General features: G+C 47.5%; 1 protein-coding gene across 4 annotated transcripts in view; it reads right to left on the reverse strand.

The window, feature by feature from the left end:
* Nucleotides 1-1,578: 1,578 nt before the first annotated feature.
* LOC111855959 (calcium channel, voltage-dependent, beta 1 subunit) overlaps nucleotides 1,579-27,085 on the reverse strand; it is a 35,614-nt gene continuing 10,107 nt past the window's right edge. For 2 of the 4 annotated variants that reach the window (XM_023835500.2, XM_072704564.1), the window contains 12 exons: nucleotides 18,031-18,150; nucleotides 17,630-17,752; nucleotides 17,342-17,478; nucleotides 16,259-16,329; nucleotides 15,226-15,386; nucleotides 13,266-13,346; nucleotides 12,700-12,758; nucleotides 12,472-12,581; nucleotides 8,868-9,019; nucleotides 8,116-8,211; nucleotides 7,420-7,605; nucleotides 1,579-5,544 (listed from right to left, as the gene is read on the reverse strand). In XM_023835500.2, the coding sequence (XP_023691268.1) occupies nucleotides 5,026-5,544; nucleotides 7,420-7,605; nucleotides 8,116-8,211; nucleotides 8,868-9,019; nucleotides 12,472-12,581; nucleotides 12,700-12,758; nucleotides 13,266-13,346; nucleotides 15,226-15,386; nucleotides 16,259-16,329; nucleotides 17,342-17,478; nucleotides 17,630-17,752; nucleotides 18,031-18,150 (1,815 nt within the window). In that variant the 3' untranslated portion in view covers nucleotides 1,579-5,025. Of the gene's footprint in view, nucleotides 5,545-7,419; nucleotides 7,606-8,115; nucleotides 8,212-8,867; nucleotides 9,020-12,471; nucleotides 12,582-12,699; nucleotides 12,759-13,265; nucleotides 13,347-14,498; nucleotides 14,528-15,225; nucleotides 15,387-16,258; nucleotides 16,330-17,341; nucleotides 17,479-17,629; nucleotides 17,753-18,030; nucleotides 18,151-20,635; nucleotides 21,283-27,085 lie in introns of those variants that run through there. The other 2 variants (XM_023835507.2, XM_023835504.2) reach the window with 2 other exon arrangements.

Below are 27,085 nucleotides of genomic sequence, written 5' to 3' on the forward strand. Positions count from 1 at the left end.
TGGGTTATTGGTTGAGTGCTGAAATCAGTGTGCGTAAGCTGTGGACTGGGACCAGAGTAGTGGTTCATTGATAAATTTCCATTCGCCTTGTTTGAGTGGCAGCTTGGACACTGCTGTATTCTCAAATGTAAAAGGGGTGGAGTTAAGTGGTGTTAGGGAATGTGCCATGGATGGCTGTTCAGATACTGAATTAAGTGTTATTACATTTGTGTCTTTGAATCATTTTAAAATGGTGTTGCCGTGATAGGTGGATCAGGGTTAAAAATAACTGAATTGAGGTTCCTGCCCAAGAATGACGTTGGAAAATAACACTGACATGAAACTCCAGAAAGAAGCTAAGAAGGCTGTAAAAATATCAAGACAATGTGAATCATTTAAGTCATAATAAGCTTTTAAAAAGCCAGTCAGTGAAGGGCTGTTGGTGCAACTGAAGAAAAAGTGCTTGCATTGCACTTCCTGTGGAGGATGACAACATGGGGTTTGATTCTGACACGTGTATAAAAACCTCAAGAAACCTCGCTGCGAAAGATTGAGCTCCTCTGCCGCAGGAGGTGCCTTGAAAGTGGGGCCAGATTACATTGTGGTCTCCCTGGTTCCTGGGTGTTGTGAACCAGAAATATGCAGACTACCGCTGTGAGCTCCAGCACAGAGCAAAATGGAGAACTTGGTGAGACAGACTGTTGAGAAAGGGAATCCCCAAACATTTATCGCCGAAATAATAGAAACTGAAAGTGATTATAGAATGTGAAAACAATTAATCTTTTTGTCTGGCATAGCTTACTTCAAATAACTGTGTGGTACTGCATTGTCTTATGAAGTGTAACACTAATATTATGAAGTGTGGTCAAAACATTCTGACAATTATGCTGTATTATTTGCCAAAGTTTATTTTGATTTTATAATCTTAAATTATTTTTTTCTCTGCTGGCCCTAAAGCTGTTCTATAGTAATATCATTTTGGAAGCAAAGATAATTGTACAGTTTTTAGTGTTAGTTAATGCAAGTATGATTGTAAGAGTGACAGAGTATATTCATATATATTCTAAATATCTTAGTGCACTGAAACAAGTGATTCCTTTAAAGGAATATTAGACTAAAAGACCACGCCCTATATCCTTCCAAAAATATAAATGGTAAATCGTTTTGTGTGATGACTGCATTAACAGTTGCATTTTCATGAAAGATCTTCATACATTTCTAAGCAAAAAACAATTTACTCACTAAGGCCTGTGTCAGAATGAGCAGTGAATTGCTACGTTCTGTCTGAAACGAGGACAGTGGGTTACACTGTCAGGCTATAGCCATTTCTGCAAGGTCCTTATAAACGGGCATTGTTGTGCAGTTAGTTCTTAAGTTGGAGGACACTGCAAAAAGGAAATTTGCTGTCAAAGGCTGGATAAAGCTGAATTAATACTTTATTGATTTTGTCATAAATTATGCATTTAAGTAAAGAGTAAAGAGAGTAAATGACACACAAATGTGAAATGTAAAGTGTCATATACATTGTGCTTTCAGAATTCTGATTTTGCAGTGTAGTTTTTTTGTTGTTGAACAAACCACAAATGACAAGCGTGTGGGTCACTTTAAGAAGATATTGATTGTATTTAATATTTCCATCACAAAAGATATCAGTCTTTTATTCCATCGGCTGAGAGACCAACGCTAACCTGATCTGTAAAAGGACCTAATCGAGACGGATTCCAGACCAGTGACACCTAAAAGTACAGGGTATTTCCATCAGCATTACTCTGTCTGATTTAAGCGCAGTAAACATGACGACCAGAACCACTGACAGTAAATCATCACTGAACAGGCACTTATTTCAACTGTGTACAGTACTAGCCTTAAGAGAAGCTATGTCTTTTTATCCATACATAAAACAGTAAGACGTAACAAAACCACAAAGGCCCGCTTGGTTAGAACGCGTTTTTTTCTCTCGTTTTTTTTAGGTACATCCTGTCTATTGGATTAGATCTCAATCAGGAAATGATGATTATGTCGATCTGGTGAGCAGCGACGTCATGGACCAATGGAGACTCTACAGCTCAGGAAAGGTTTCAGGTAGAGCAGAGTCTGATGGCCGCTTCCAGTATGGGTCGTGTGCGTCCTTCTGTCTTCGGTTAGAACGGCTGCCGCTCAAATCTAGAGTTAGGCCAGGGCTGGTCCTTCGCTGTGTTCCGCAGAAGGATTTGCCTTGGACATGCTCTCGTGAAGACAATCTTCACGATCCTTCATTGAGTTGACATCACCGTGGTTGAGCGATAGGCAATCCTTCTCAGTACTCTCTTTTGACAGAGGCAACAATACTTATCACCCTTATTGTCCTACAGAGCTTGGAAACCTGACCTGTTGCTAAGAGACTAAAGGTATTACTGAGTAATGTTGAGTACTTGTACCATTATGGTATATTTAAATACTTTGTAATTTCATTGTTTGGGATACAATGGCCAGGGAGCATCATCTCAATGCCTTAGATCACATTGGACCTCATCAGAGGTAAATTATATTTTCCCCACTAACATCCAAGAGATACGTATGGTTAAATACACTTGTTTGTGTCAGGGCCAAAAAGGGTTTATCTAAGGCTTTGGCTTCTGAAGTCTGCATGCCTCTCAAAGCACTTGATTACTGAAGGCAGTTAAGGTCCGGCAGACATTCAGAGTTTTATGATTAAGGCTTCAGGATGTTGTCTACGCATTAATTTCCTATGTGTAATGTTACGTTAGCCTTATGTGATGTTGGCGAGAACATTAAGGTACATTCTCAGGGACACGCCTGTTTTTTTTTTTTTTTTTTTTTTTTTTTTTTTTACAGGTGGTTCTGATAAATCTACGTAAACAAGCGGCACATGCTGGTTTATTTTATTTTTTTAAAAGGTGTCACTATATGTTTTTTTTGTTTTACTTCTGCTGCAGATGACGGGGCAAAGTGTCCACAGGAAGCCATTTGAACCTTTTCAGAGACCTAGATAAGAATATTCACCGTTCACTCTCACCACACCTCCACCTATGAGTCAGTCTGCTGAGATCCTTGAGGAAACGAGAGCTCTTTTATGTATTTTGTCTCTGTTACTGTCTTGCTCCTGCAGGCAAACTCGTTAGACTGCAGTGCTGGCTGTCTACAGTTCACGTGTTGGTACACGGTTCAGTGGCAGTCCTTGGTATTTACAGATGCTCCTTCCAGTCCTCCAGGTGGAACAATGTGAAAACAACTTCCTTACTTTTCCCACTGTGATTCATTCTTTTTTTTTTACATAGGCCTATAAATATTTTAAAGGGCCGGGAAAGTCTCTGGTCTGCAGTGTATCGACACACTTTCTCCCTTGTTACAAGTTCATTTTTTATTGTTAATTTTGATGCTCCTAACATTATAATCTGTTCAGCAATTTCTTTTGTTTTCTGTTGAAATAATAGCTAAAATAATTACTTAACCACAAATTAAAAACGGGTCAGAAAAGAGAAATGAATGTTGCTATATAGCCACATATTTTCCCTTTCAACCACTGCAACAGTAACTCAATATTTACTATTCAAGAAATAAGATTATGAATAGGAGTCCAGTGAAGAAATACAGGAACTTTCTGTTTAGACACTTGTGAAGGTCAGTCTGTTGATTTACACCCGTGGTGACCCAAGTAATCGAGGTGACGTAGTGTGACAGTGTCCAGAGCAGCTGAAAAGTGGCGTGATGTGGACACTGGGACTTAGACATCAGCTTAGACCTCAGGTACTGAGGTAAACACACAAATGTCACATGACTGTCCGATGGGTAGCATTGAGGGCTTGACACTGGGCCCAGCTCTGTGACACTCCGTGACTAGTTGTCCAAGTTGGCAAACACGTGTCCATGTGCGTGAACATGTGTGTGAGTGTTCCCGCCCCTTCACTGTGCTTCCCGCAACAGGCCTCACGCCACAGGTCCAAATGGGCCGACAAATGTACCAAAAAAAAAAAAAAAAAAGTCTGCCGATATGGATTGCTCTACGGCGCCAGGTTTTCACCTTAAGGACACACAGAGAAGTGCGTGTGTGAGTTCGGGTCTCTTAGCGCTGCGTGAGTGAGTCCGATGGCAAGTGATGAATATGATCATAGCCAAGCTGGAGCTTAGAGGAGGGGGGCAATATGAGGAGGGGGGCAAAGCAGCAGGAGATCAGCATCTCCCTTGCGGCCGGAAGCTAATAAGACAACCAAACACCAGAAAGCAGGTCTGTTCATACTAGATACAATCTTTGGATCAGTTTTGTTTTCCTTTACTCCAAACTAGCTTTTTTGTGACTAAAAATGAGATCAATTTAACAACTGGGACCTTTCCCTTCACAGAATGGGAAAAGTCTGACTTGATTAAAAATGGGATGGTGGCCTGCTGGAGTCAAAAAGACCCTGAAACACAGAGCTCAGAATAGTTAATCCTGGTTAACGTGGTAGAGGACAGACCTGACCCATTTCCTCCTGTTCTGCATAACAGCGACCACATTTTTAACACTTTTAAAGTAATTTAAAACATAGCAGCTATAATATTGTAGTCCTAACCTGTTGGATCTAGAATCTTCTGCTCAGCTCCGTTATAGACGTGAAACTCCGTTATAGACGTCGTCCAAGTTCAAGGTTTTGTTCTCACTCCCGTTTCTTGCTAACTTTCCACGTTTAAAATGTTTTTGTTTTTTTTTCATTTTCAATTTACGTCCATAACGTATATTTCTTCTCTGGTGTATGTATACCACTTCCTGTGCTGTAAACCTGGGTTTTAAAAGCTATATATAAAATAAATGCATCACTACACTTGTTTTTAAAGGAATCTGACACTCTGGGATAAAATGGGTATCATGCAGTAGTAACCAATAAATCATTATCTTGCAATGCCTGCCAATTGTTTAAATAAATAATTAAAAAATAAGAAATAACTTATTTTAGGATTGTAAAACTAGCCTATTTCGAAGCCACTGTTTACTCGGATTGCCAGGACTAACCGGCTACACCATTGGCCGTACTTCCTGTCTGTCAGTCAGCCTCCCATCCAATAGTAGGTCTAGCGAATGTAGACGTCCCGCCCCCAGTCCTCCTGATTCTTGTTGCGGCCCAGGGTGTTGCCGGCATCTCCCGGATCCTGGCAGTATCGCTCCCTGGGCTTGCCTCGGGCATGTTGCTCGTGGTGGGCCGGGCGGTTTAGGTTCTCTTGGTCCGGCTCGGCACCCTCGTCCTCCAGGGAGGCCTGGAGGCTGTGGCGTAGGCCCGGGCGCGGACGGCCACCTGCCCCGCAGTAGGGCTCCGTCTCCTCGTAGGGGTCCGTCTCGATGTCCATGCAGGAGTCGCCGGCCTCCGTGTAGGCCGAGTCCCTGCTGCCCTGTGTCTCTGAGTCGAAGGTGTCCTGCCGGGAGAGGCCCCGGCTTCCGGCGGCCCGCAGCTGGGCCCGCGAGGAGCTGCTGCGGAGGTAGGCCTGCTCCGGGGCATGTGGCCTCCCCGCCGTGCCGCCCTGGTAGTCGTGGAGCCCGGCGCGCTCCGACAGAGGCCCGTCATGCTTCACTTCTCCGTGCACCAGATACGGCCCCTGCAGCATGCCCCCGCGCCAGCCATGCAGAGGCGAGACGACACACCAAGGCAAAGGCAGGAAACGGTTAGTGATGCGGCAGGCCGGCGGGCAGGCCACAACGACTCGTCAAACTGTTAGAAGGGCTAACGTACGTCACCTGTCAGGGGTGACAGTGGTGGGAGGGGGTGAGTGAGAGGAAGAGGAGGAGGAGGCAGAGGCAGGGGGCATGATAATGATGAAGGTGTGGCAACCATGGATTTTCAAACGTTAAAAAATGCTGAATGTGACCTCCTAGTCATATGAGCTGAAAAAGGGGAGAAACCCCAGTCCCACTCTACGCTTCTACTGACGCAAATCGCCACGTAACAGAGCTGGCGTCGCCATGGTGACCACGTAAACATCAGGCCGCCGGAGGTCGCGCCGCATGACGCCTCCGCGGTCTTGCCCGTGGGGCGCGTTAGCGGCAAGCTGGAGACATGCGGCCACGCAGCCGAGCATGCACACCGCAAACAGGCAGTCTCCGGGATTCAGGCAGTCTCCGGGATTCAGGCAGTCTCCGGGATTCAGGCAGTCTCCGGGATTCAGGCAGTCTCCGGGATTCAGCTACCAGAATGTGTCTAAATGAATGCAACTCGTCATGTTGCCACGGCAAAAGCAAATTTCCATGATAAAGCTAAATAAATGCATAAATACCTGTAAATATTTGTAAACAAATGATGATTCGGGTCATCATATTTTTTGAGGTAGGTCTGAACCTTTTGATTTGGTGAACTTTATTTAAATCAAGGGTTATTGCGCTACGCACACGCATTTCAGTCTCCTAAAGAGTGAGAATACTGAGCTATCTATAGCACGCCGACGTATTTACATTTACAGATAACCGATTTCCTGCCATCGGTAAATGCCACGACGTCATCGGACGGAGAGAGGCAGGATGGTAATCGACAGTAATTGAACTGGTAGCTGTTCCAGGGGAGCTGTGGGACGCTTTACAGGAATGGCTGTGGCAGGATAGGCACGCCTCAGACGGCCCCTGTTTGACTGTTAGCTCCTACGGGCGATGAAATAGACCATCCACCTTTTCCTGTTCAATTCTGTCACGCGGATGAAATCAAGCAGGACGTCTGTGTTAGTCACACCTACCCCTGGAGTCAGGCTGCCCCCCCACCCCCCACACCCAGTAATTAGGATGAGAAGCAGCCGTCGCATGCCGTGCCCCTCCGCCAGGGGGCTGAGATGACTCATTCCCGGCGGGACCCGGTGCCTTGGCGCAACGGAGAAGAGAAGCCATTGGGGCGGGGGACGCCAATGCCGGGCGGATGAGTAAGATGGGGCTGGGTGCGGGTTCTAATAGCCCTGGGAAAATCGACGCCCTCCGATGTATATAAACTGTCATCCTGGGAAATAAATATGTTGTGTTCCGATAGCGTGGGGGGGGGTGGCCGTGCCTTTTTGGTTTGCGCCGGTTCTTGCGTGGTTCTGCTTTCCTGAGAGGCAAGGCTGACAGTTTGGTAGTCCTTTTTTTTGCAAGATGAGGGCTTGAGATAAACTTTTTTGTACATTTGTGTGAAGGATGTCAGGAAGAGACTGATATTGTTAATGTTCAGTCTTCTGGTGTGACGTGTGTGTGTGTGTGTGTGTGTGTGTGCTGTCACCTCCTCCGTTTGTGTGTGTGTGTTTGTGTTTGTTTGGATTTTGCACCTTTCACCCCCCCCCCCCCACCACAACACCAAGCTGAAATTCGCCCTCAGGGGGTGGGAGATGGGGTACTTCCATCGGTGACCCCGCCGGGCCTCCGAGTCTCTAGAGGGCGTGCTCTTCCTCCCTGTCGTCGTCGGAGGCCAGGCCCGAGAACAGGTCTAGGTTGCGGCGCAGCGAGGTGAGCACCTGTACCTGCAGATTTGAGACGGGTTCGGGCGAGGCAGCCAGGGCAGCAGTGGCCATGGTGCGGTTCAGCAGTGGGTTGGGGGGGTTACTGCTGGGGGGGTGCGTGGCTTTCCAATAGGCCTCCAGGTATTCGGCCAGGTGCTCGCAAGCATCTTCCAACTGGTTCTCGTCCAGGATGATGTCAAACAGCTCCTGCAGTGAGCATATGCAGTGAACCAGCTCCTAAATTATGCTCTGTTTTGGCCTGAACTTGGCACAATGGCTACAGAAAACCTGCAGTGAGCATATGCAGTGAACCAGCTCCTAAATTATGCTCTGTTTTGGCCTGAACTTGGCACAATGGCTACAGAAAACCTGCAGTGAGCATATGCAGTGAACCAGCTCCTGAATTATGCTCTGTTTTGGCAAGAAGTTGGCACAATGGTTACAAAAAACCTGCAGTGACAAGGTGACAATTGATATCACGGGAAATTCTAAACCTGAATAGTAAAATTTTCTAAATTTCTGTAATTACTGCACTCACATAGTGTTATTTAGGCAGTATAATGACTATTTGTGTTATCTGGCTTGGAAGAATATCTAGTGATATCATAACAGAGCCAACAGGCTGAGACTTTACATCTACTAAGAAGGAATTTGGAAATATTCCCATCTTCCATAATGTGATGTGTCCCCGTGCAGGCCGACAGCGTGGGCACGTACCGGGGGGCACTGGGCAAGCTTGTCTGCTGCCACCATCTGCACATTCAGATGTTTGGCCTGGGACTTCCCCCGCGACTTGATGAGCCTCTGGAGGACCTGGTGGGTGTGTGGGGGGAAGGTGGGGTGCTGTTAGCCAGTAGCCAATGAACAGACTTATCATGGCATCAGGCAGTTCCGCTGGGGGGTCGCCACCCCAACAGGCCTGCAGCTGACGCAGAGTCAGTAAACAGTAAGCATGTCAGTCCTCTAGCAATAATAAAAAAAAACATGTAGGGCTATTCGACAATTTAAGAAAGAGGAACAGAGAAAAGCGTTATTTACATCAACACTCAGAGCTCGGCTGTGCCTCTCTGAACTATGACACACATCAGAGTGGTGCAGCAGATCTAAAAAAAAAAAAGCTTTGAAATTGAAAGTGGGTGGGGCTTCCTTTCACTGTGGACTGATGGCTGCTTTACCTGCTTCCCTTTACTTTGTTTGATCCCATTAGATTAAACGTTTACATTTATTTAGCTGGCACTTTTTCGCTTTTCAGCCAATCCCTAAAGCCACTGGCGGTTAAGGGCCTTGTTCAGGGGTCCAGTGGTAAAATCACTCTACCGGCTGCAGGATTTGAACTGGCAACATTCCGGTTATAGGCGCAATGTCTTAACCCACAGAGTTACACACCGGCCCTGGGTTTTAAACCAGGGTTTGGCCCAGGGTTCTGTAACCATGGTAACGCTAGCTGAGTGAGGGTGTCTGGGCATCACCTTGGGGGAGGAGATCTTGATGTAGACGATAATGGGGGCCAGAGAGGTCTTGGATAGTTGGGACGGGTGGTTGATGGTGTCGGCGTCCAGGGCCACCAGTTGCAGCGTGCGGGCCAGCTCGAAGATGCGCTCGATCTCGCTCTGCACCTCAGCTGTGGCGGAGTATGGGGGGGGGGGGGGGGGTGTTATGCACAGGGACACAGCACAGGTCGGCTGTGCTGGACAATCTGCTCATCAAAACAGGGTGCAGGTTTCACCCGATCCGGTAACGCACACAAACGGGCGTTTGTTTCTGCATGATCGGAACGTGTTTCCAGCCGAGTGATTAGCGCTGTGTCACCTCACCGGAACCCGCCGCCCAGATGAATCACGCAGACTGGGGAACCACCAGGCATTTCATGTCCCATCTGGGAGCGGCCAGGACAATAATAGGAGCATCCCGTCCATCTGTCTGCTCCAGATGCCCGGCGTTCGCAGGTATGTGGTCCCCTCGTTTGTGCCGAATGACGTCGTGAAGAGGGGACACTTGTGTGGCACGTCTTCCTCCCCCCGAGTGGCTGAAATCTAACTGAACACTTCTGGACTTGTGAAGACTGTGGTAGAATTTTTATTCTTTCTCAGTTTTAGTCCAGTTCAGCTGTGTCTGAAAATGCATTGCTAACTACATGGCCACTGTCTTGGGGGGGCAACTGAAGCAGTTGTCCTCGTGCCAGAAGAGGGCCTTGATGGGGGGGGGGGTTGACCAGGCCCCCACGTTGCCGTCCCCTTTCCCAGTTTTCAAATTTTTTCAAACTATGAAGAAGCTCCAATCGTAATTTTTCTCCCAAAGATTCGTCATACCCCGGGGGGGGGGGGGGGGGGGGCACCTGTGTGACCATGGTGTGCCTTTAATCCATTGCCGACAGGCGAGTTCTAAAGCCGGCCACTCAAACCGGAGGTCCCCCCAGCACCCAAAGAGGTGGCGGCTCTAATTGGGAACCCGAAAGAGGCCCCTTTCATAGAAGCGCAGCTGTGCGGCGGGGGCCCTGATGCGTGATGGGGCCGCCAAATGAGGCCCCTCTCTGGGTGCATCAAGGGCACCTGTATCAGCATCGGAAAAGCCGGACAGGCCCTACGTGTCCCTCATACAGCGGTTTCTAGAACTCAGTGGGGCCCGTACGTGGGCACACCTCTGGCCAGACCTCAGAGGGGCGTCATAATCAGCCATGGGGGCGGGGGGCGGGGGGGAGGATGTGGGCTATCACTGAAGGAACCCACCCTCAACATGGCGGGATGCCGATATATCGCTACGGCGGCCGTGAGATCGTCACGCTCCCGGGTCGTGAGGGGAGAAAGGTAGTCACGTGGGAGGGGGGGGGGCTATTGATCTCACAGACAGACATCAGAACTGAACAGCAGAACCAGATACTGAGCTTGGGTCTCCAGAATTTATCACCTGGCATTCAGAAATCCAAAAATGAATGCCAGTGTAAATGTATTCACTCTGATATTTAATAATAACACAATAACAGACAAGCCTGCAAGCCTGACCAGGATAATCGGCTAGAACATGGATGGATGGATGGATGGATGGATTGATGGATGAAAAAAATCCCCAGTAAGTGGTTCTTCATTCATGATATAATTAGCAGCACCATGCTCATTCCTGACAAAAGCATTTTAGAAATTGTATCAAACAATGTTAGTGTACATTATACACACAATGCAGCTTGGAGACAGGGAGCCGTGTTTGTCCATAAAAGAAACAGCAGCATCATTAAAATAAAGTGACCACTCAGCGCCCATGTACATACATCTGGAACATTCCAGCAGCACCAGCGTCTTCCTACCTGGACACTGAACAGGAATAAATGAGTCTCTGTGAAACATGCATCTGTCTTGGGAAGTAGTTTAGGTAGAAGCTGAAGATGAGTTCTGGGTAGTGGTGGCCTCTGGGTAACCTAGGTTATCCAGTCTTACCTTGGCTAAATGAAGGAACCCTGCCAGGTAACCATGCGGTTGCCATGGAGACGACCCCCGCATCCCTAACATCTCTCTCACCAATGCAAAAGCTACAGGCGTGTTAATGCTTTCTCACAAGCACGTGGATGGAGGCGTGAGGCGGACAGACAGACAGCCAGGCAGATGCGAGGAGATGGATGGGGAGGGGGGGGGGGGGGGTCGAGGGTGGCAGTAGGGGAGAGGGGGGTGTGGCAGAGGCGTTCGTTCATAGAAATGGAGAGAATACGTACCCAGTACGTCTACAGAGTGAGGGAGAGCGTGGTGGACAGGTGGAGGAGGAGGAGGGTGAACAGGAGGATACAGAATGAAAAAGAGAGAAGAGGCTTGATCAGACAAACATTCAGACAGCGCAGGTCCGTTTCAGCTACTGACCTTACGGTGCCCCCAACCCACATTCGGTCTCAGCTACAGCATGGTGTACACAAAGCCCCGGTGGCAGCACTTCCCAAAAGACCCCCCCTCCGGCCCTTACAGACATGGCAGCTTGCCAGTGATGGGTTTAACATCCATACTGCCTTGCGGATGCCTTAAAGGCACAGGCCACGCTGTTTTTTAACACCGGCAAAAAAATAAATACTTAAGTAAGCTCAACTGAGTTCATTTTAAAGCACAGTCATATTACCTTTCAAAAATAAATGGTAAGAAATGAAGAAACACTTTACTTGAAGGGGCACAAATACTCATAGAGTATTATACTATTGCTTATGTATTAACTAACCACAAACTAAGTATTAGCTACATATTAATCTAATGTTAATTCATCATTAATGTTTTATCTAAAGCAGTTACTATATTTGTTACTATGTCTGTTAATTCTGTAAATCTTTGTGAACTACTGTAGGAACTACTGAAGGTAGTCATGAATATCATAAGTGAAATACTGATCTCATGTTTGTTTATCATTAATGAATCGTGATGCAGCATCTCAAGTAGCAACTATATTTGTTCATAATTTGTACTTCAGTAGTCAATGAGTTATTATTAAGTATTTGTGGTCCGTCAAGTAAAGTGTTACCAGAAATTATTCTCCCATCCTCTTTCCAAACAAGCCACCCAAAATTGAGAACTTTGCTTTGTCAGTGACTATAAAAATACGTTATCACAGACAAAGCAACATAAAATGGGATCTATGTGAACCTCACAGCCCTGTGTGACTTTGTAAAGTGCTATAATTAGTTTACAGTAACAGTTGTTAGTGCTACGGTGGATCACCATTCCTTATTCTGTGATATGACACGTCTGGACTAATTCTGAACCCGTTTCGTTTCTGCGCTGGTCGAATTGCAAGTAGCAGCGAGGCTGTAAGAACTCCGCCGCTGCGAGAGGCTATAAATATCACGGCAAGCCAGCCGGTCTCTTTCGGTTCCCTGAAAACACCCCCCCCCCCTTTCCCCTGCGGTCGCTTTTCAGCCGGGTTTGGACACTGGGTCCAGAGAATCGATTCCCAGCAATCACTTTTGATTGAGAGACAGCGGCGAGGAGTGTGGGGAATCGAGGATGATGGGGACGGAGGGCGAGGCACGTGAACCCAACCCACGGCCTTCACGGAGCGGCCTATCGCAGCCCGAGAGCGTGCGTACTGGTAGGGGGGGCGGAGCCTTACCCAGGCTGGACCGGGTACTGGAGCGCTCGATGATGGTGTGCTTGCTGGGGTTATTCAGCACAGATCGCTTGGCCAGGGAGATGTCCGCCGTCACCCGTGTGATAGATATCCTAGACGACACGCACACAAACGCACCACCTGCTGTCACCGCCGCACCCCCTGCCGTGATCGATACGCTGGGGGGGTCCTACCCACCTTCCCCGCTGACGGCTTCGCCATTCCACTTACCTGCCTTCAAACTTGTGCTTGAGAAAATCGAAGAGAGCTTTCTGCATCATGTCCGTCACCTGAATCGGAGAGGGGGGGGGGGGGGTGAAACTCAGATGAGCGTTTCGCTTGTGGGAAACTGAATTTAGATAAACCGGTTCACCTGGACTCCATCTGCTCCAGCGAACAAGGGCTCATCCTGATTATGCAGATGAGCAGCTGAGCCAAGCGTATAATCTTGTGTATTACAAGGTATAAGAGGCTCAGATTTTTACTCAAAGATTCTAGGAGGATTTCTCCTAGCAGTACAGTACTATGCACATAAATCCTGCCCACTGTATTATATGAAAACTGTGGTCCTGTCATCATCAGAGATTACGGTAGCTGACTGCAGAGTGGTTGATATGTTACCTTTCTCTGTTTGTTATATAATGTGACCTTTGTGTAGCTGATCTAATAGAGACTTTTACAATGAAAGTAGCAGAACAGAGAAATTCTCACAATGCCAGCAGTACAGATTTCTGGGTCTAAAATGCTAAAATAGAAGATAAATGGATGTTTTGTAGTTTTTTTTTGTTATATTTTACCTCATAGCCTTTGAGGGAGGGGCCCACCAGGATGATGGGTCTCATGGAAGGTACCACGTCATATGGGGGCACATGCTCCATCTGGACCAGGGCATGGAAGTGGGGGGGGGGGGGGGGGCACAGAAACTCTGAACATCCTGAGTACAGTTTGTTCCCTTCTATTCCACCTCGCCTGGGATAACCGTGGACAGCTCTCATACACATTTTTTTCTCTGTTTCAAAGATCCTCTCCACCCCCCAGTTATAATTGAAATCAGCGCCAATGCCGCAGTTATAATTAATACCCAGAATCCCCCTCTGGGCTGGACGTCCAGCCTGGGGACGCTCTAGGGCCCCTGAGCTCCTCTTACGTTTGCGGGGTTCTGTAGTCGGCCAAACGAGTGTGTCACTCTGCGCTCAAATAGCAACAAATAAATAACGTAACAATCAAATCTGACAGCTTAAAATGCAGGAAACGTTTGCATTTAAAATGTCACTCTAGTTATATAATATATCAGGATATACACCATACTGAACTATCAAACATATAGCATAAATGTAACAAAACATAGCTACTGTATCATAGTATGATAATACTCCAAAAGTATTGTATTAGACCATAGCATGACTATATGCATAAAGTATTGTATGAGAGTATTGCATAACTATATGCAGAAAGTAATGTATTACAGTATAGCAAGACTATACAAAGAAAGTATTGTGCTAGAGCATAGCATGACTATACACAGAAAGTATTGTGTTAGAGTATAGCATGACTATACACAGAAAGTATTGTGTTAGAGTGTAGCATGACTACACAAAGCCAGGACTGGATGTCATGCCTGGGTTAGGAAAGTGTGTCACATGTTATGACATGCACCATGTCCCATGCGTGGTGGCAGAGGGCAGGCTTATGGTCCAACAGCAGTGCCTGCGCTGTCCTCGAATGTGACGTTAACAGGGCATAATTGTCTCCCGCAGGCTGCAACGTTTTGGTTGTCAGGGTATTCGCGCTCGTTTTGCCACACACCGACACGGAACCGGGGAATTTTGCCTGACGCTGCGAAGCTCGGCAGCGCTAGGTGCGGCTGGCGGTTCCCGGCAGACTGGCCGTTCACACCTGGACCCAACTGGGAGGGGTGGCAATGGGCCACCGCAACGAGACTGGGCCACTTTTGTCTTTCTTTTTTTTAAGAAAAGGAGCTTTCATTGACAGGAGAGTAAGAGAATGGGTCTCGGGGAGGGCAGACTCACCGACTTCTGTTTCTGTTTAGCTGGGACGCCTATCATTCGGCACACACACCCCCAGCAAGGGAAAGGGTGGGGGGGGGGGGAATACAAAAACACAAAGGACGTGGGTTATTAACAGGTTAACACTGGGGATATTGGGAGGAGGGGGCTAATATCCAAGGTATTACCTGAGGAATAGACAGTATGCTGAAACAGCACCGAGTGGGCGGAGCTCAAACAGAGAAGCTCCGAACGCATCATCTCCATACATCCCTAACATCTCTCCATTTGTTTAAATCTCCATCAATCTTTTCTTTACATTTTTCGCAGTTTCGGCCCACAGGACCTCTTTGGAGAATGCAGACCTTTGATTCTCTTTAAATGAAATTTCTTTCTTCCGTTATTTCCGGCATTATGAGTTATGATCTGCCTGTCATTATGGGATGCATTTGTCAGGCCCCGAGTCATGCTTCATTAAGTCGGTACGGCCAACTCGCCCTTCCCGATATGCGCGCGCACACACACACACACACACACACAGCTCACCGTTACCATAGCGATCAGAGACACTGGGGGCCGGTGGGGGTTTTACGGTGGGAAGCAGCGGCGGGCTCTGGGTTGGTGGGGGAGGCTAGTTAGTGAGCAGATGCGAGAGACGAGGGCTTGGGGGGTGGGGGGGGGGGCGGACGAGGTGAGGCAGCAAGCCCGGGCATCCATTCCGGAAGGGAACGGGGCCCCTCCCCAGCGTTACCTTCTTAAAAAAGGGGAGACGGTGGGCGTTGGCCTGTGGGGAGGTCACGCTGCCCCCACTGGACCTAGGGGAGCGGGACTCAGCCTGCGCTTCTGGGGGCTCCTCTGCATCCAGGTCCAGGGGGTCAACATCGAAAGTCACTGTGGACATTTCCACAGGTGCTGGTAGTGGGTGGGGGAAGTTCGGGCACGGGGCGGGACCGGGGGATGAGGCGGAGAGGAAGAGGAACGGGAAGAGAGACGAGAAGGAACGAGAGAAGACAGAGAAGAGGAGGAGGAGGAGGAGGAGGAAGGAGACAAAGGAAGAAGGAGGGAAAGGCAGAGCAGAAGAGATCATTAGATGGGTACAGGTAGAAGATAGGAGTCAAAGAGCGAGACCTGTGATAATGTAACAGAATGGCAGGTAACGGCCAAAAAAGGAACAGAAAAAAACTCATATAAGCAAAATGGAAGCAAAGTAGGGGAATATGAGAGAGGGAGTGCAATCCTGATGGAGTTCCGGAGGCGTGCGAAGAGAGGGAGAGGGGAAGGAGCGAGGAGGAGGTACGTGCTAGGGTCGGGACGGACCTTTTCAAATGGGGTGTGGGGGTGTCGATTCAGCTGAGCGCCGCTGGTGGCATAAACTGGGGAATTTTAACTTAGGGAGTTCTTTGTATTATGCCTTAGGACATAATTACCCTTTTTGACTATTATTTAAAGCAACATGTAACTATTCTCTGGGAAATACACACCTGGGGTGACAGGATCGCCTGGAGGCTCAGTGAAAAAGAGATATTATTTGGTGACCTCACTTCCTGTATGTCCAGGAACTGCTATCAGTTATATTAAGTGACGCCTGCTCTCACATTTAGGAACAAATATACTGCACACACATGTCATTTTCGCAAAATATGAACAATTGAAATCACACGTTTTTGGACGAATCAAGTTGAGAGATCTGTGCTACTTGATATCTGTGGGCTATCGAGGAAGATGGGATCTTATAGGGGCCACTTATTCAGCACCGATTAACAGACGGTCACGGGTGACTGTACCAGTGCCAGGTGGAGTTGGCCTCCGTGTTCCCGTGGCGACGTCTCCGAGGCTGGAACTCCCCCCAGACTTACTGTGAGATAAACATAGGAGCAGGGACACATGCAGGGGGGTGAGGCCTGATTGATTACAGCCTGTTTTCTGTGAGATCAGTCACTGACACTGGAGAGCACATGTCACACATTTAGGGGCAGAGAGTAATTAGAGTTGCCAACCAGTCTGTATATTCCCATAATGAAAAATAAAATGCCTCGTATTTTCGTACAAGGTCAGGGGTTCCCAACAGGTGAAATACAATTTAATCTGGATGGGCTGGGTGACGAGTGTTCCTTATTTCTTCAGATTGTTGCAAATCAGGGGAAGTCAAAGGTAGGCGATCTTATCTGCAAGGGGATAAACTTGCAACGACACACAGAGAGAACATGCAAACTCCACACACATGGAACCATGGCGGACACTCGAACCCTGGTCTCAGAGGTGTCAGTCGACAGTGCTAACCACCCCAGTCCTATAATTAATAATCTAATTAGAGAGTTGCAGTGAAAACCCACATACACAATGGCCCTTTCTGGATAAGATTGCTCACTCCTGCTGTAAATAATAGTTAGCTAATAGCTATGGGTTTGATGGGGTCAGTCCAAGTTAAGGGGAACTAGTCTAAAAGTCTAAACGACGGCGTACAGGCAGATGTAGGAGGTCCGGTCTGCACTGTGATGGGACTACGTGGTCTGTGGCGACGTCGAGCCCCGTTAGTCTGTGAGATCTCACGGTGGTGTGGGATGGGGAGGGCTGGTGGCACTTAGGTGTAGCACCGAAGTCGTAATATAAACGATTATGGGCGATTACGCCGAGCTATTATACTGCGTGATTATACAGAGATCTGGGTGCCGAGGTGAGTATTCCGAGCTTTAGCGGTGAGATAATGATGCTGGAATGTAGGAGGTGTGGTGATTATATTGAGGTGTGGGTAGTGAGATCAGTACGCCACGCTATAGGAGTGAGATAATGGCCCTGGAGTGAAGGGAGTGAGGTGGTGATGCTAAGGCTACTGGCGGCATGTGGGCGAGGAGCGGAGCTGCTGGTACCTGGAGCTGAGGCGGTTCTGCCGCATCCGCTGCTCCTGCAGCAGACGGGTGTTCTCCAGCTTGACAGGGCTTGGGATGAAGCCCACCTCGCAGCCCTCCTTCACCAGCCGGCCGATCCACCAATCGTTGTTGTATTTCTGCGGACAGACACGCCGCCTCACCAATGGGATCTCAGCCGAGCGAAACCGGTCGCGTGCTGTTTACGTTTCCAGCCCATTGATGTGAGAGATTAGGAGATCAATACCACGGGCCCTCCAAGGAGTACTAGCAGTCAGATCCAGTCCTCACCTCTTTAATGTGCAGGAAGTCTTTGGGCTCGAAGGAGATGGCCATGCCCTGTACGGGGACATCGTCGTTGGGACCGGGGTTGTAGCCCACGTTTGTCCGCACGGCAAAGGCCACAGGTTTGGTCTTGGATCGGCAAGGGCAGATTGGAGGGTGAGAAAGAAAGACAATGAGTAACATTCTTTTTTCCATCTGGCGCCATTTGACAAGGACTTTCGAACGGATTTCAAGAGAAAGAATGGAATGTCCTCAACATTCTGGCAGTCCATCGCCTGCACAAGTCAAAAAAAATAAAAAATCATTGACAAGCAGACTGGTTCCAATAACAGCAAGAACCGTTATATTTAATGAGATCTTTGCCAGGATCCTCGACGAAGGGGGCGGGGCCAGCTGCGGCCTCTCACCTTGGCTTTCTCGAGTGTGGCGAGGGCTTGTCGGTCGGCTTCCTTCCTCAGGGCATCGGGATCCTCCTCCAGGGACACATCTGAGTCTGAGGGCCGGCTTGTGTAGGAGTCTGCAGAGCCCTGGGGAACAGCGGGAGAGACGGAGCTCTGTGGGTTTGGCCAGTGCTGGGTTATACTGGAGATGGACTTAATAGTGCCATCTGACCATCCGAGTGGCTAATTTTGCATAGGACAAGACTGCAAACAAAGTGGGGCAGAAGATTATAGAAGTGACATAACTTCCTCCCTAGTTGAAGGGGAAGACGTTATTTAGTGTGTGCTCATGGGTGAGTGTGTGTTCAGCTGTTCAGAACGACAGATGGACGGAGGCAGCAGTATCCTTACAAAAGCACAGTCCATGAATACACCAGGCCAGCTACCATGACGCCAATCTACCATCCCTTAGCCATCAAATACAGGGCCTTGTTGGTTAGGGATGGAAAGATGGCTTGGTGGAGAGTTCCCCAGGCTCGCTATAAAAATGAATTTTCCACATGCTGCCCTCCTGGGCCAGGCTGACCTGGGAAAAATGCTCAGTGATGGTTGCTACCCAACTTCTGCATCCATTACAGCAGGCTGTTCACCTCACCAAGAGGCGTTACGAGCAACAAGACATTACAGAATATGAAAGGCCTGTACAGTCTTTAAGATGATAATCGGAGGTGTCGGCTGCCTCAGAAGTACCAAGCCCTGATAAAGACTCTCCTTGCCCAGCTCACTAAACCGGTCTAAAAAACTGTCTATGTGATCCTAGGAGGATTGCGAACTTCGGTCGGCTGGCTGGAGTGAGATTTTCAATCAGAGACAAGTCTGCACTCACATGAACACGCATTTATGAGTATGTAACAGTTTTATTATCTTGTAAATAGTCTGTAGGGTTTGCGAACTGCTCCAACACTTTTGATGTAGCTAATTTTAGGTTTATGATGGAATAATATAGATTTGCCGTATGATTTCTTGCGTGAACGTGAGTCTTAAACCGTGAGTATCAGGCCAGATGCAGGAGAGTTGGCAGCCCAGCCTTAGGTATTATTCTCAAACGTGTGAATGCCGCAAGATGGCCACTAATGCAGCCAAACTGTAAAGTGAAGTGGAGAATAACACCGCTGTTGTGGGCATTACAGCTTGAAACTTTAGCTCAGCAAATGCTTTGCACCAACTTAGCATGTGGCGATGTGCTAATTAGCAACGCAGGTGAGATGGATGTCGCTTCAAACATCTGTGATGCTAACTAATAGCTGTTACTTGAGCACGCACATGGTCACTGTTCCCAGTAGCAGTTTTGTTTGTGTATTTTACAATTTTAATTTAGCAAGTAGGCGGCAACACCTTTTCTTCCTGGCAAATCTCACCACTCATTGATTTGAATAACCTCAGTACTTGACTGAATATTGTTTAAGTTAAGTGTTTCAGAATATGTTATAGCGGAACATAAACGCAATGCGGAAGTCTTCGCAGAAAGCGTAGCTCGGAAATAGCATGTTACAGGTCTGTCACTAGCAGTAGCAAAGATTTCCTACTCCAAGGTTATGGGGGGGGGGGTTGTTTGAGTGAAACAGCAAATGTTTCTAATTCTCTGCTGCATTGATTAACTACTATCCATGATTTAATTTGTTGTCACTGGGACAAGGAGCAGTGCGAGACTTTGGATTTGTCCGTGCTGATAAATTTCATTTTCAGTTGTTGAACGCCCCCCCGTTTTTTGTAATAAACGAAAACTGAGTCACTGGCCGCATGACCTTATTACAGTGACAAAATGTATTTAAGGAGACAACTTGAACAGAATGACCTAGGAGAACACAAAGCATTAATAATGACACACTGTTCCCCATTTTCTCTCAGTAGGTCATATCGCTTGTACTTTGCTTGGGACATTGAAGAAAATATTGGGTGTGTTTGCATGATTAAAGAAACTGTCTGAAATAATGTGCATCAATCATAAAGACCACAATAAAAATAAATGATAGCTAATGCTTGATGGGAACAGGCCATGTGGAGCAGCCTATTGCTGGTAATGTAGCGGACTCATGCTGTCAAGAACCGCACCAGAAAATGTAACATTTAGCTGGGTCTCAGATGTTAGAGGTCAGAGCCTGGGTTTAAGGCACCCACACATGCAGAATAGAGACAAGCTTGGATGTGAAGCACTCAGGCTAAAAATATATCAAGACTTGCGTAGTTGACAAGCCTAGAATTCTGTAGAGGCACAATGAAGTGAGGGGTGAGGAATGTGGAGCCAGGTACAGATTGTAAATTAAAACAGCGACAATGTGCAGGTTACACTTTGTGGTACTATAGCAATACTATAGTAGCACTTGATGAACCTGAGGAGGGGATGGAGTAGACTGAGAGTGCAGCACAGTGGTTTCTTCAGCCATGAAATCTTGGCTGGCAAGTACAGGAAATCTCCTCAGCGCCAAGCACACCCGGGGACGTGTCTGAAGCCTCGGAGCACACGGCAGGCTCCCACGGTCCGACCCGACAGCCTTCGCTAAAAAATGACAGCATAGTGGAACCGAGGAGGGTTGGGGGGACGGACGGATGGGGTGTTATAACGGCCACTTACCGGCTCTGAGTCATCTAGCCCGTAGAGGTACATCCCGACATGAGGCTCGACCGAGGGACGCAGAAGAAGCAGGAGAAGGGGGCGTCGCCAATCCAAGTGCCGCAACAAGTCCGCCGGGCGGCAAAGGAGAGGAATGGGGGGGGGGGGGTGTGCACCGACAGCTACACTGCCTTTATCCAGAAAACGGAACTGAGAACGTGGAAGCCAGTCGGTCGTTTATGAAATGCATGAAGTGCAGAAGGACTCTGGAGGGAGGCCGGCCTGCGGATGCTCCATCTGGGACCTACTGATTAACTATGTGGATGGAAGCAAAGAGCAAGTCTGGGCGGGAGCCAACCTGGCAGAGTGGTTTCTCTGCCGCCACCCCCCCCTGCCTCCCGTCTCTCTCTCTCTCTCTCTCTCTCTCTGTCTCTCTCTGTCTTTCTCTTTCTCACTCTCTGTCTATCCCTGTCAATGGGCTCTGCCTCTAATTTAGCTGCCTGCTTCACTTCACAGCTCCTGTTCAAAATAGCTCCCCCACCAGCTGACGCCTGCACTCCGTTTCCATTGGCCGGGGTCGGGAAAGCACCCAATAGTGTCATAGTAACCGGCCCAGCTGCTCGGTACGGCACGAGAGCGAGAGAGAGAGGAGCGTGGCAGAGATAAAAGCTTTCGTGCGCACGCTGGGGCTCGGCCAATTGCGGGGCAGTCCTTGTAAATAACGGGTAGGTGTGGCAGCATGTTTGGTGTGGTCGTCGGGTGGGTTTCACCTCAAAGGCTGATCTCAGAACAGTTGCAATCCTTATTCTCATGGACAAGTGCCCAGTCAAGTACGCTGCACCTTACAACATCCCCATCCTCTTCACCAATGCCAGCCAATCCATTAGGTGACACATGTAGCCTCCTAGGGCGCCATCTTCTGATGACTTCACTTCTTCTCGGGCAGGGGGCGCCGGCGGTGATGCTCGCCTAGGGCACCACAAAGGCTGCGAGCACTATCGCCCGTCACCACACCAGGAAGGATGTTCGCTCACTGGTGACGGTGGTAGCTGGAGATTCCCTGGACATAAGCAATGCTTATTCAAAGACCACTGAGAAGAAAGCAGTGGAACCGATTTCACGAGCAAGAACGCATTCTTCAAATCATCAGTCGTATTTTTCTCATCACAGAAAATGCACTTCCTGGTTATCTTTTGCCATCTAACACGTTTAGCTCTTTAAAACTTCTTCCTATGCCTTTTGGTTTTCACTCCTGATACCCAGAAGCACATGTCATTTGGAAAACACCACTAAAGAGACAACAAATATGCTTAAAATAAGGCTAGGCTACAACTTAGGGAAACAAAGTCAGTGCTATTAAGGCTGGTTTCCTGTTGGATTCACCATCAGGAACAACATATTAAACGATTAGATTTATGTTCCCATTTAGATGGTACATTCCGCAGGTTAAAAATACCAACAGGGATTCTGGATCGCGTTCAGTGTTATTGTACACGGCTGAAAGCATTTCCCAGCTAGGACCATTCTATGTGAGTTCCAGTTAATTAGTCATGCGCAAAATTATACAGTGTGATATCATAATGCATACATTTTTGCCCATTTTTACCACAGTTTGAGTCACTTCCACTTCTCTCTCATACACACCTGCCAGGAAGCTTTAACACATTTTAATACATACGACGTGATCCATTAATTCACGCCCCTGTCAGCTGATGGCCGCTTCTCACAGTGAGTCACACAACGTCACAGCGCTGGAGAACCAGCGCCACGTCTTTCACCGATGACAACCGCCGACTCGCCGGTGCCTGACATCTCATCAAGAGGCTCTCCAGCGTCAAGACGGCCTTCGGCTCCCCTGCTTCCAAGCAGAACAGCGCTAATTATGCTCTGGCACCACAAAATTCTGGGTCACAGTTAGCGGATGGCTGCGGTACAGCATCTCGCCGGCCTTTCCTTTGCATTGGTGGACTGATAAAAGGGGCCAGCTAGGCTGAAAAAAGGTTTTAAGAGGCTGTTGTAAGGAAAGGATGCTGGGACATGTATTAGTCACAGAGACACATTTTTTTTGAATTGGCTGTATGCTCCTAAAAACCACTTTCCTCTGTATCTTGTAATCCAGTATATCTTGTATAGTGTCAGGATCGGTCCCTGCCTGGCCAGCAGGGGTCGCTGGTCATCTCTCTTTCCTAATGTTTGAGTCCTACCCTCACCTGTCCCTCATCTTACCCTTATTATCCTTGTATATATGTACCTGGTCTTGCTCTTATTCCTCAGTTGGTTATTGTGGCTCCCTGCCCGGCTTACCCACTTTGTTTCTGACCCCTCGCCCGACTGTTTCTTGAATTCTCTTTGAGTTTTAATGAAGTCCCGTTTTGTGAGCCACAGCATCAATCATCCGTTTTTCATCATGTCCGTCCATAAAAGTACAGTGTCTTTAAATCATGTTCTGTTTGGTGTTTAATATATGCTGTACAGTCGTCCGTCGCCATTTCGCGCTTCGACTTTCGCGGCTTCACTCTATCGCGGTTTTTTCAAATACATTTATTCATTAAAAAGTTGATAGACAGTGAAAATGATACAGCTTGCGCTCGGTTGTCTGAGTCAATTATACACCTCTGTATTACAATTGAAATTAAAATTACTGTACGTATGGACTGTAGGCCTATGTATGCCAGGTGCAGCCGAATAATAAAGAAATAAAGAATCCTACTTCGCGGAAATTCATTTAACGCGGTAGAGTCTTGAACGGATTAACCGCGATAAACGAGGGACGACTGTATCTGACTTTGACTAACTGACCGTGGCAAATTCCTTGAACACACTGGGTCCCTGGAGAATTAGGTCTGATTCTGAATTCTCTGTTAATTTTGTTTTGCTAAAACGAATCCTCATACCTGTATATGCAGTCTACATCTGTCTTGCTCTTCCACAAATGTCTACAGTGATATTACTGTAAACCCTTTAAACTGAACTAGCTGTATTTTGTTTGTTTTATTTCAAATATGGGCTGTCAAATGCCAGATTCATAAATTATACATTAAACGTCTCAAGTTGGCCATATTTACCTTCAAACAATCTACACCTGTGTATGTCTCCATGAACAAAATGCGTGACCAAACATAACCAATCTTGACACAAGATGTTGACATCCACATCCCTCCGATGCTGTGTGGTCCACCGCAGTCCTAAGGGTGGACTGGAAATGTGCATTTATTACAGGAATGGGTGCTGATCATCCACTATTCTTTCAATGGCACTGTGACTAATGCCTAGCCAAGACTACACTTGCTCTATATGGATATGGGTCAATAGGAGCACAGGAAAACGGAACCCGCTGTGGCTGCTAGGGTGGATGGGGGCGAAGCGGTGTTACGTTATGCGATACTCCAGGGAAAATGGCGGCCCCACATAAAAATGTGACTACTCCGTCAGCTCACATCCCGGACTCCACATCCGTGACACATCCTCGTGTGGGCACCGGGTGTTGTAGTCATGCTCCAGACCTATGCAACTGACTAACCAGACTAGTATAACTACCTAAAGAACCAGCAACTCAAACATATATGCTTTCTATAGAAAGAACCACCAGGTACACGTATGATCTGATATTCCACAGACGTCAGGAGTTCCTGTCCTTCCTGCGACTCAGTTACGGTTGTCTAGGTTGTCAGTTCCAGGTCCGGTAGGTTTCTGAATACATTTAAAATGAATTTACAATTGAAACACTACATAAAGAACCAAAAAACATGAAGTAATTACAAGCTGTGGGGTCTTAAAAAATAATATACCACTGTGCCCTTGACGTCTGAATAACATTCATGTCACCCTCAATGACCCCCCCCAACCCCTAAATGATGACAGAGTTGCTACTCAAACTTTAGTTTTATGATGTCACCTTTCTTCAGTTCCACTCATTGCATGCATGCCCCTCCAAAAGGAATTTCCATCAGCACTGAGTCCTTCTCCCAGACCTCCATCCTCACCCCTTTCTTGCTCTGAAACCCCAACCGCTTGCCCATGAGAGTCTGCAAACTGTGATTAATAAGATGGACAGGCAGTGACACCGGTGTCAGAATATTTCACAGAATATTTCTCGGGAGGGTTGCCACCGGATCGACATGGTGTTGCACACACAGAAGGATTTAAACACTGTGATGGAATGAAGGGAAACGGGGCAGCGGAAGAAAGAGGGTCAATTTACGTAGAAAATGTCACGCGAACAATAGCCATGTGAGAGAATATTAAAATTACCACTGGTGGCATTAAATGTGAGCATGCAACAATATAAAGAATTCAAATATTCAGTCATTCTCAATATCTTTCTTTCATCATTAAGAATGCAAGTATCCAGAGTCAATAGCAAATAAACGTGGAATTTCTCAGAAAGTCTATCACAGGGCTCTCACTTACTCACACACCAATAAATGTGAGTGTAATTCGCTTGAACTTCAGGATCTGTAGTAGGAGACCAACTAGGAGGTACCAGAGTGACCTGCTGACTCATCTTTCAGGCCAAAACATGTAGGGTCTGGTTAATGCCTCAAGAAAATTATATAATTCCATAAGCCATGTTCTAAGGAGTCTACGGAACTGTCACTGTCACTCTTCCTCGGTAAGGCCCCTCATGGTCAATCACGCTTGACTGCAAGGTGCCATGTAATCATTTCAAGAACTGATAAATTGGAATCTATTTTTGGTCCCCGGAACCATCGGAATCATCCCTGAGCTGTTAGTGTACTTCCTGTGGTGTGTTATTGGGCCACATTCGCTTGGCAAACTTATCGGCGCGTTCAGCTTCTGCCGTTTGTGAAATCATTACCAGGGAGATAGATTTTGCTTGTAAGACACGTCCTGCTGGAAGCTCTATACAGAGTGTAGCTCTGCTTTAAGGAATAGCAGAGTATACCTCAAGATAAGGAAGCACAATAGATGTTCTAGTGCGCTATGTCAGTGGGTGGATGGAAGAATGGGAAGAGGGTTAGGGTTAGGATTAGGGTTAGGGTTAGGATTAGGGTTAGGATTAGGGTTGTGTGTGGTGTAAATTCGAAGGTTCTGCTTAGAGCTTCTGCAAACACAATAAAAACGGATATACTCCTCTGGTGGGATTTCAGTGCTAAGCATGTAAATCGTTATACATTTAAACGCCTTTAAAGTGGTCATGTTTTGGTGAATGGGCCAATTCCATTGTACCCCAGTTGACACAATGACAGACACAGGAAGCACAATGGAATGTCGATACAATGTAGCAGGAATGTCATAGTGATGTCACACACCAACCAATCTGAGGCGAGGGGCCGCACGTGGGCAAGACCAAAGGGGCTAGCTGCCCAAGTAGTTGTCTGCCCATGTCACGTTTCACGTAGCTGAGAGATGTCAAAATGCGCTACACTGCGTGTGTGTTTCTGGGGGAGTCTGTCCTGATGCGGACGTTGCACGGTAACCTTTGAGGGTTCGTGAGAAGACTGAGCAAGCCGTTGGCTAGCCAGCTTCGCTTGTTTGTGCGTGTGTGCGTGTGCGAGGGAGAGAGGAAGAAAGATGTCATCAGCCTGCAATAAAGCCCACTCATTTATCTTTTTGATCATCACGGCTGGCGTGACTGGGTTTGACTTACGGAGGTTTTTCCGATAACCCATTAACCAGGACGTACGGAAAAGGTGTGACAGTCACCGCCTAGGTACTATTGAACGGCAAATGCCCCCAAAAAGCATGAAGCCCCACGAAAATGGCAGACAGGAACACAAGCAGACACGAGGCAAACAGCTTCACTGTCAGAAAAAAGGGTACAAATCTGGTACAGTTTTGTACCCCAAGGTACAAATGACATCGATGTACCCCCAATTGTACAAAAATGTTCCTCAGAGTCTATTTCTGTACCTTAGAAGGTACATTTGCCTACAGCTAGGGTACAAATGGCAGACCCTTGAGCCCCAGTGACAAGTAATCATACTCTGAAATATACAAACTGGTACTTTTTTCTGACAGTGAATGTTTGTGTGTGTGGTGATGAGAGCACACTGGGGTGGGGGGCGTCTGTGGTGTTTGGCACCACAAGAGAGGCGTTTGTAGCCCTTAGAGATGTAGCTGTTAAAACTGGCAGCGCTGATGATGAATCGAGGCCACTAGTCCGTATGAGCAGAGCATGCAAATGGAGGGATGAATTGGTAAATGCATGAAGAAACTCATCGGAATACATCCACCTCTGGTTTTATCAGACCCCGATGTTCTGAGGATGAGCTCTGTGTGGACTGAACACGTGGGCGTATCGAGGTCTTCTCGGGGAGCGCAATCGAGAGAAATGTTCCGTCTGCATGCAGGGAGTCACCCCGTGGTGTATGTCATCACAGCGCCCCGGTGTCACAGGGCTGCCTATCCCTTTGCCTAGCAACCACCCGGCTCGCTGTGCTCGTCAGCCAGAACTGGGTTAATGGCAAACAGCCGATCCAGGAAAAGAAAACGAAAATCCTGACAACT

Source organism: Paramormyrops kingsleyae, chromosome 22 (genome assembly GCF_048594095.1).
Source record: "Paramormyrops kingsleyae isolate MSU_618 chromosome 22, PKINGS_0.4, whole genome shotgun sequence".
NCBI lineage: Eukaryota > Metazoa > Chordata > Actinopteri > Osteoglossiformes > Mormyridae > Paramormyrops > Paramormyrops kingsleyae.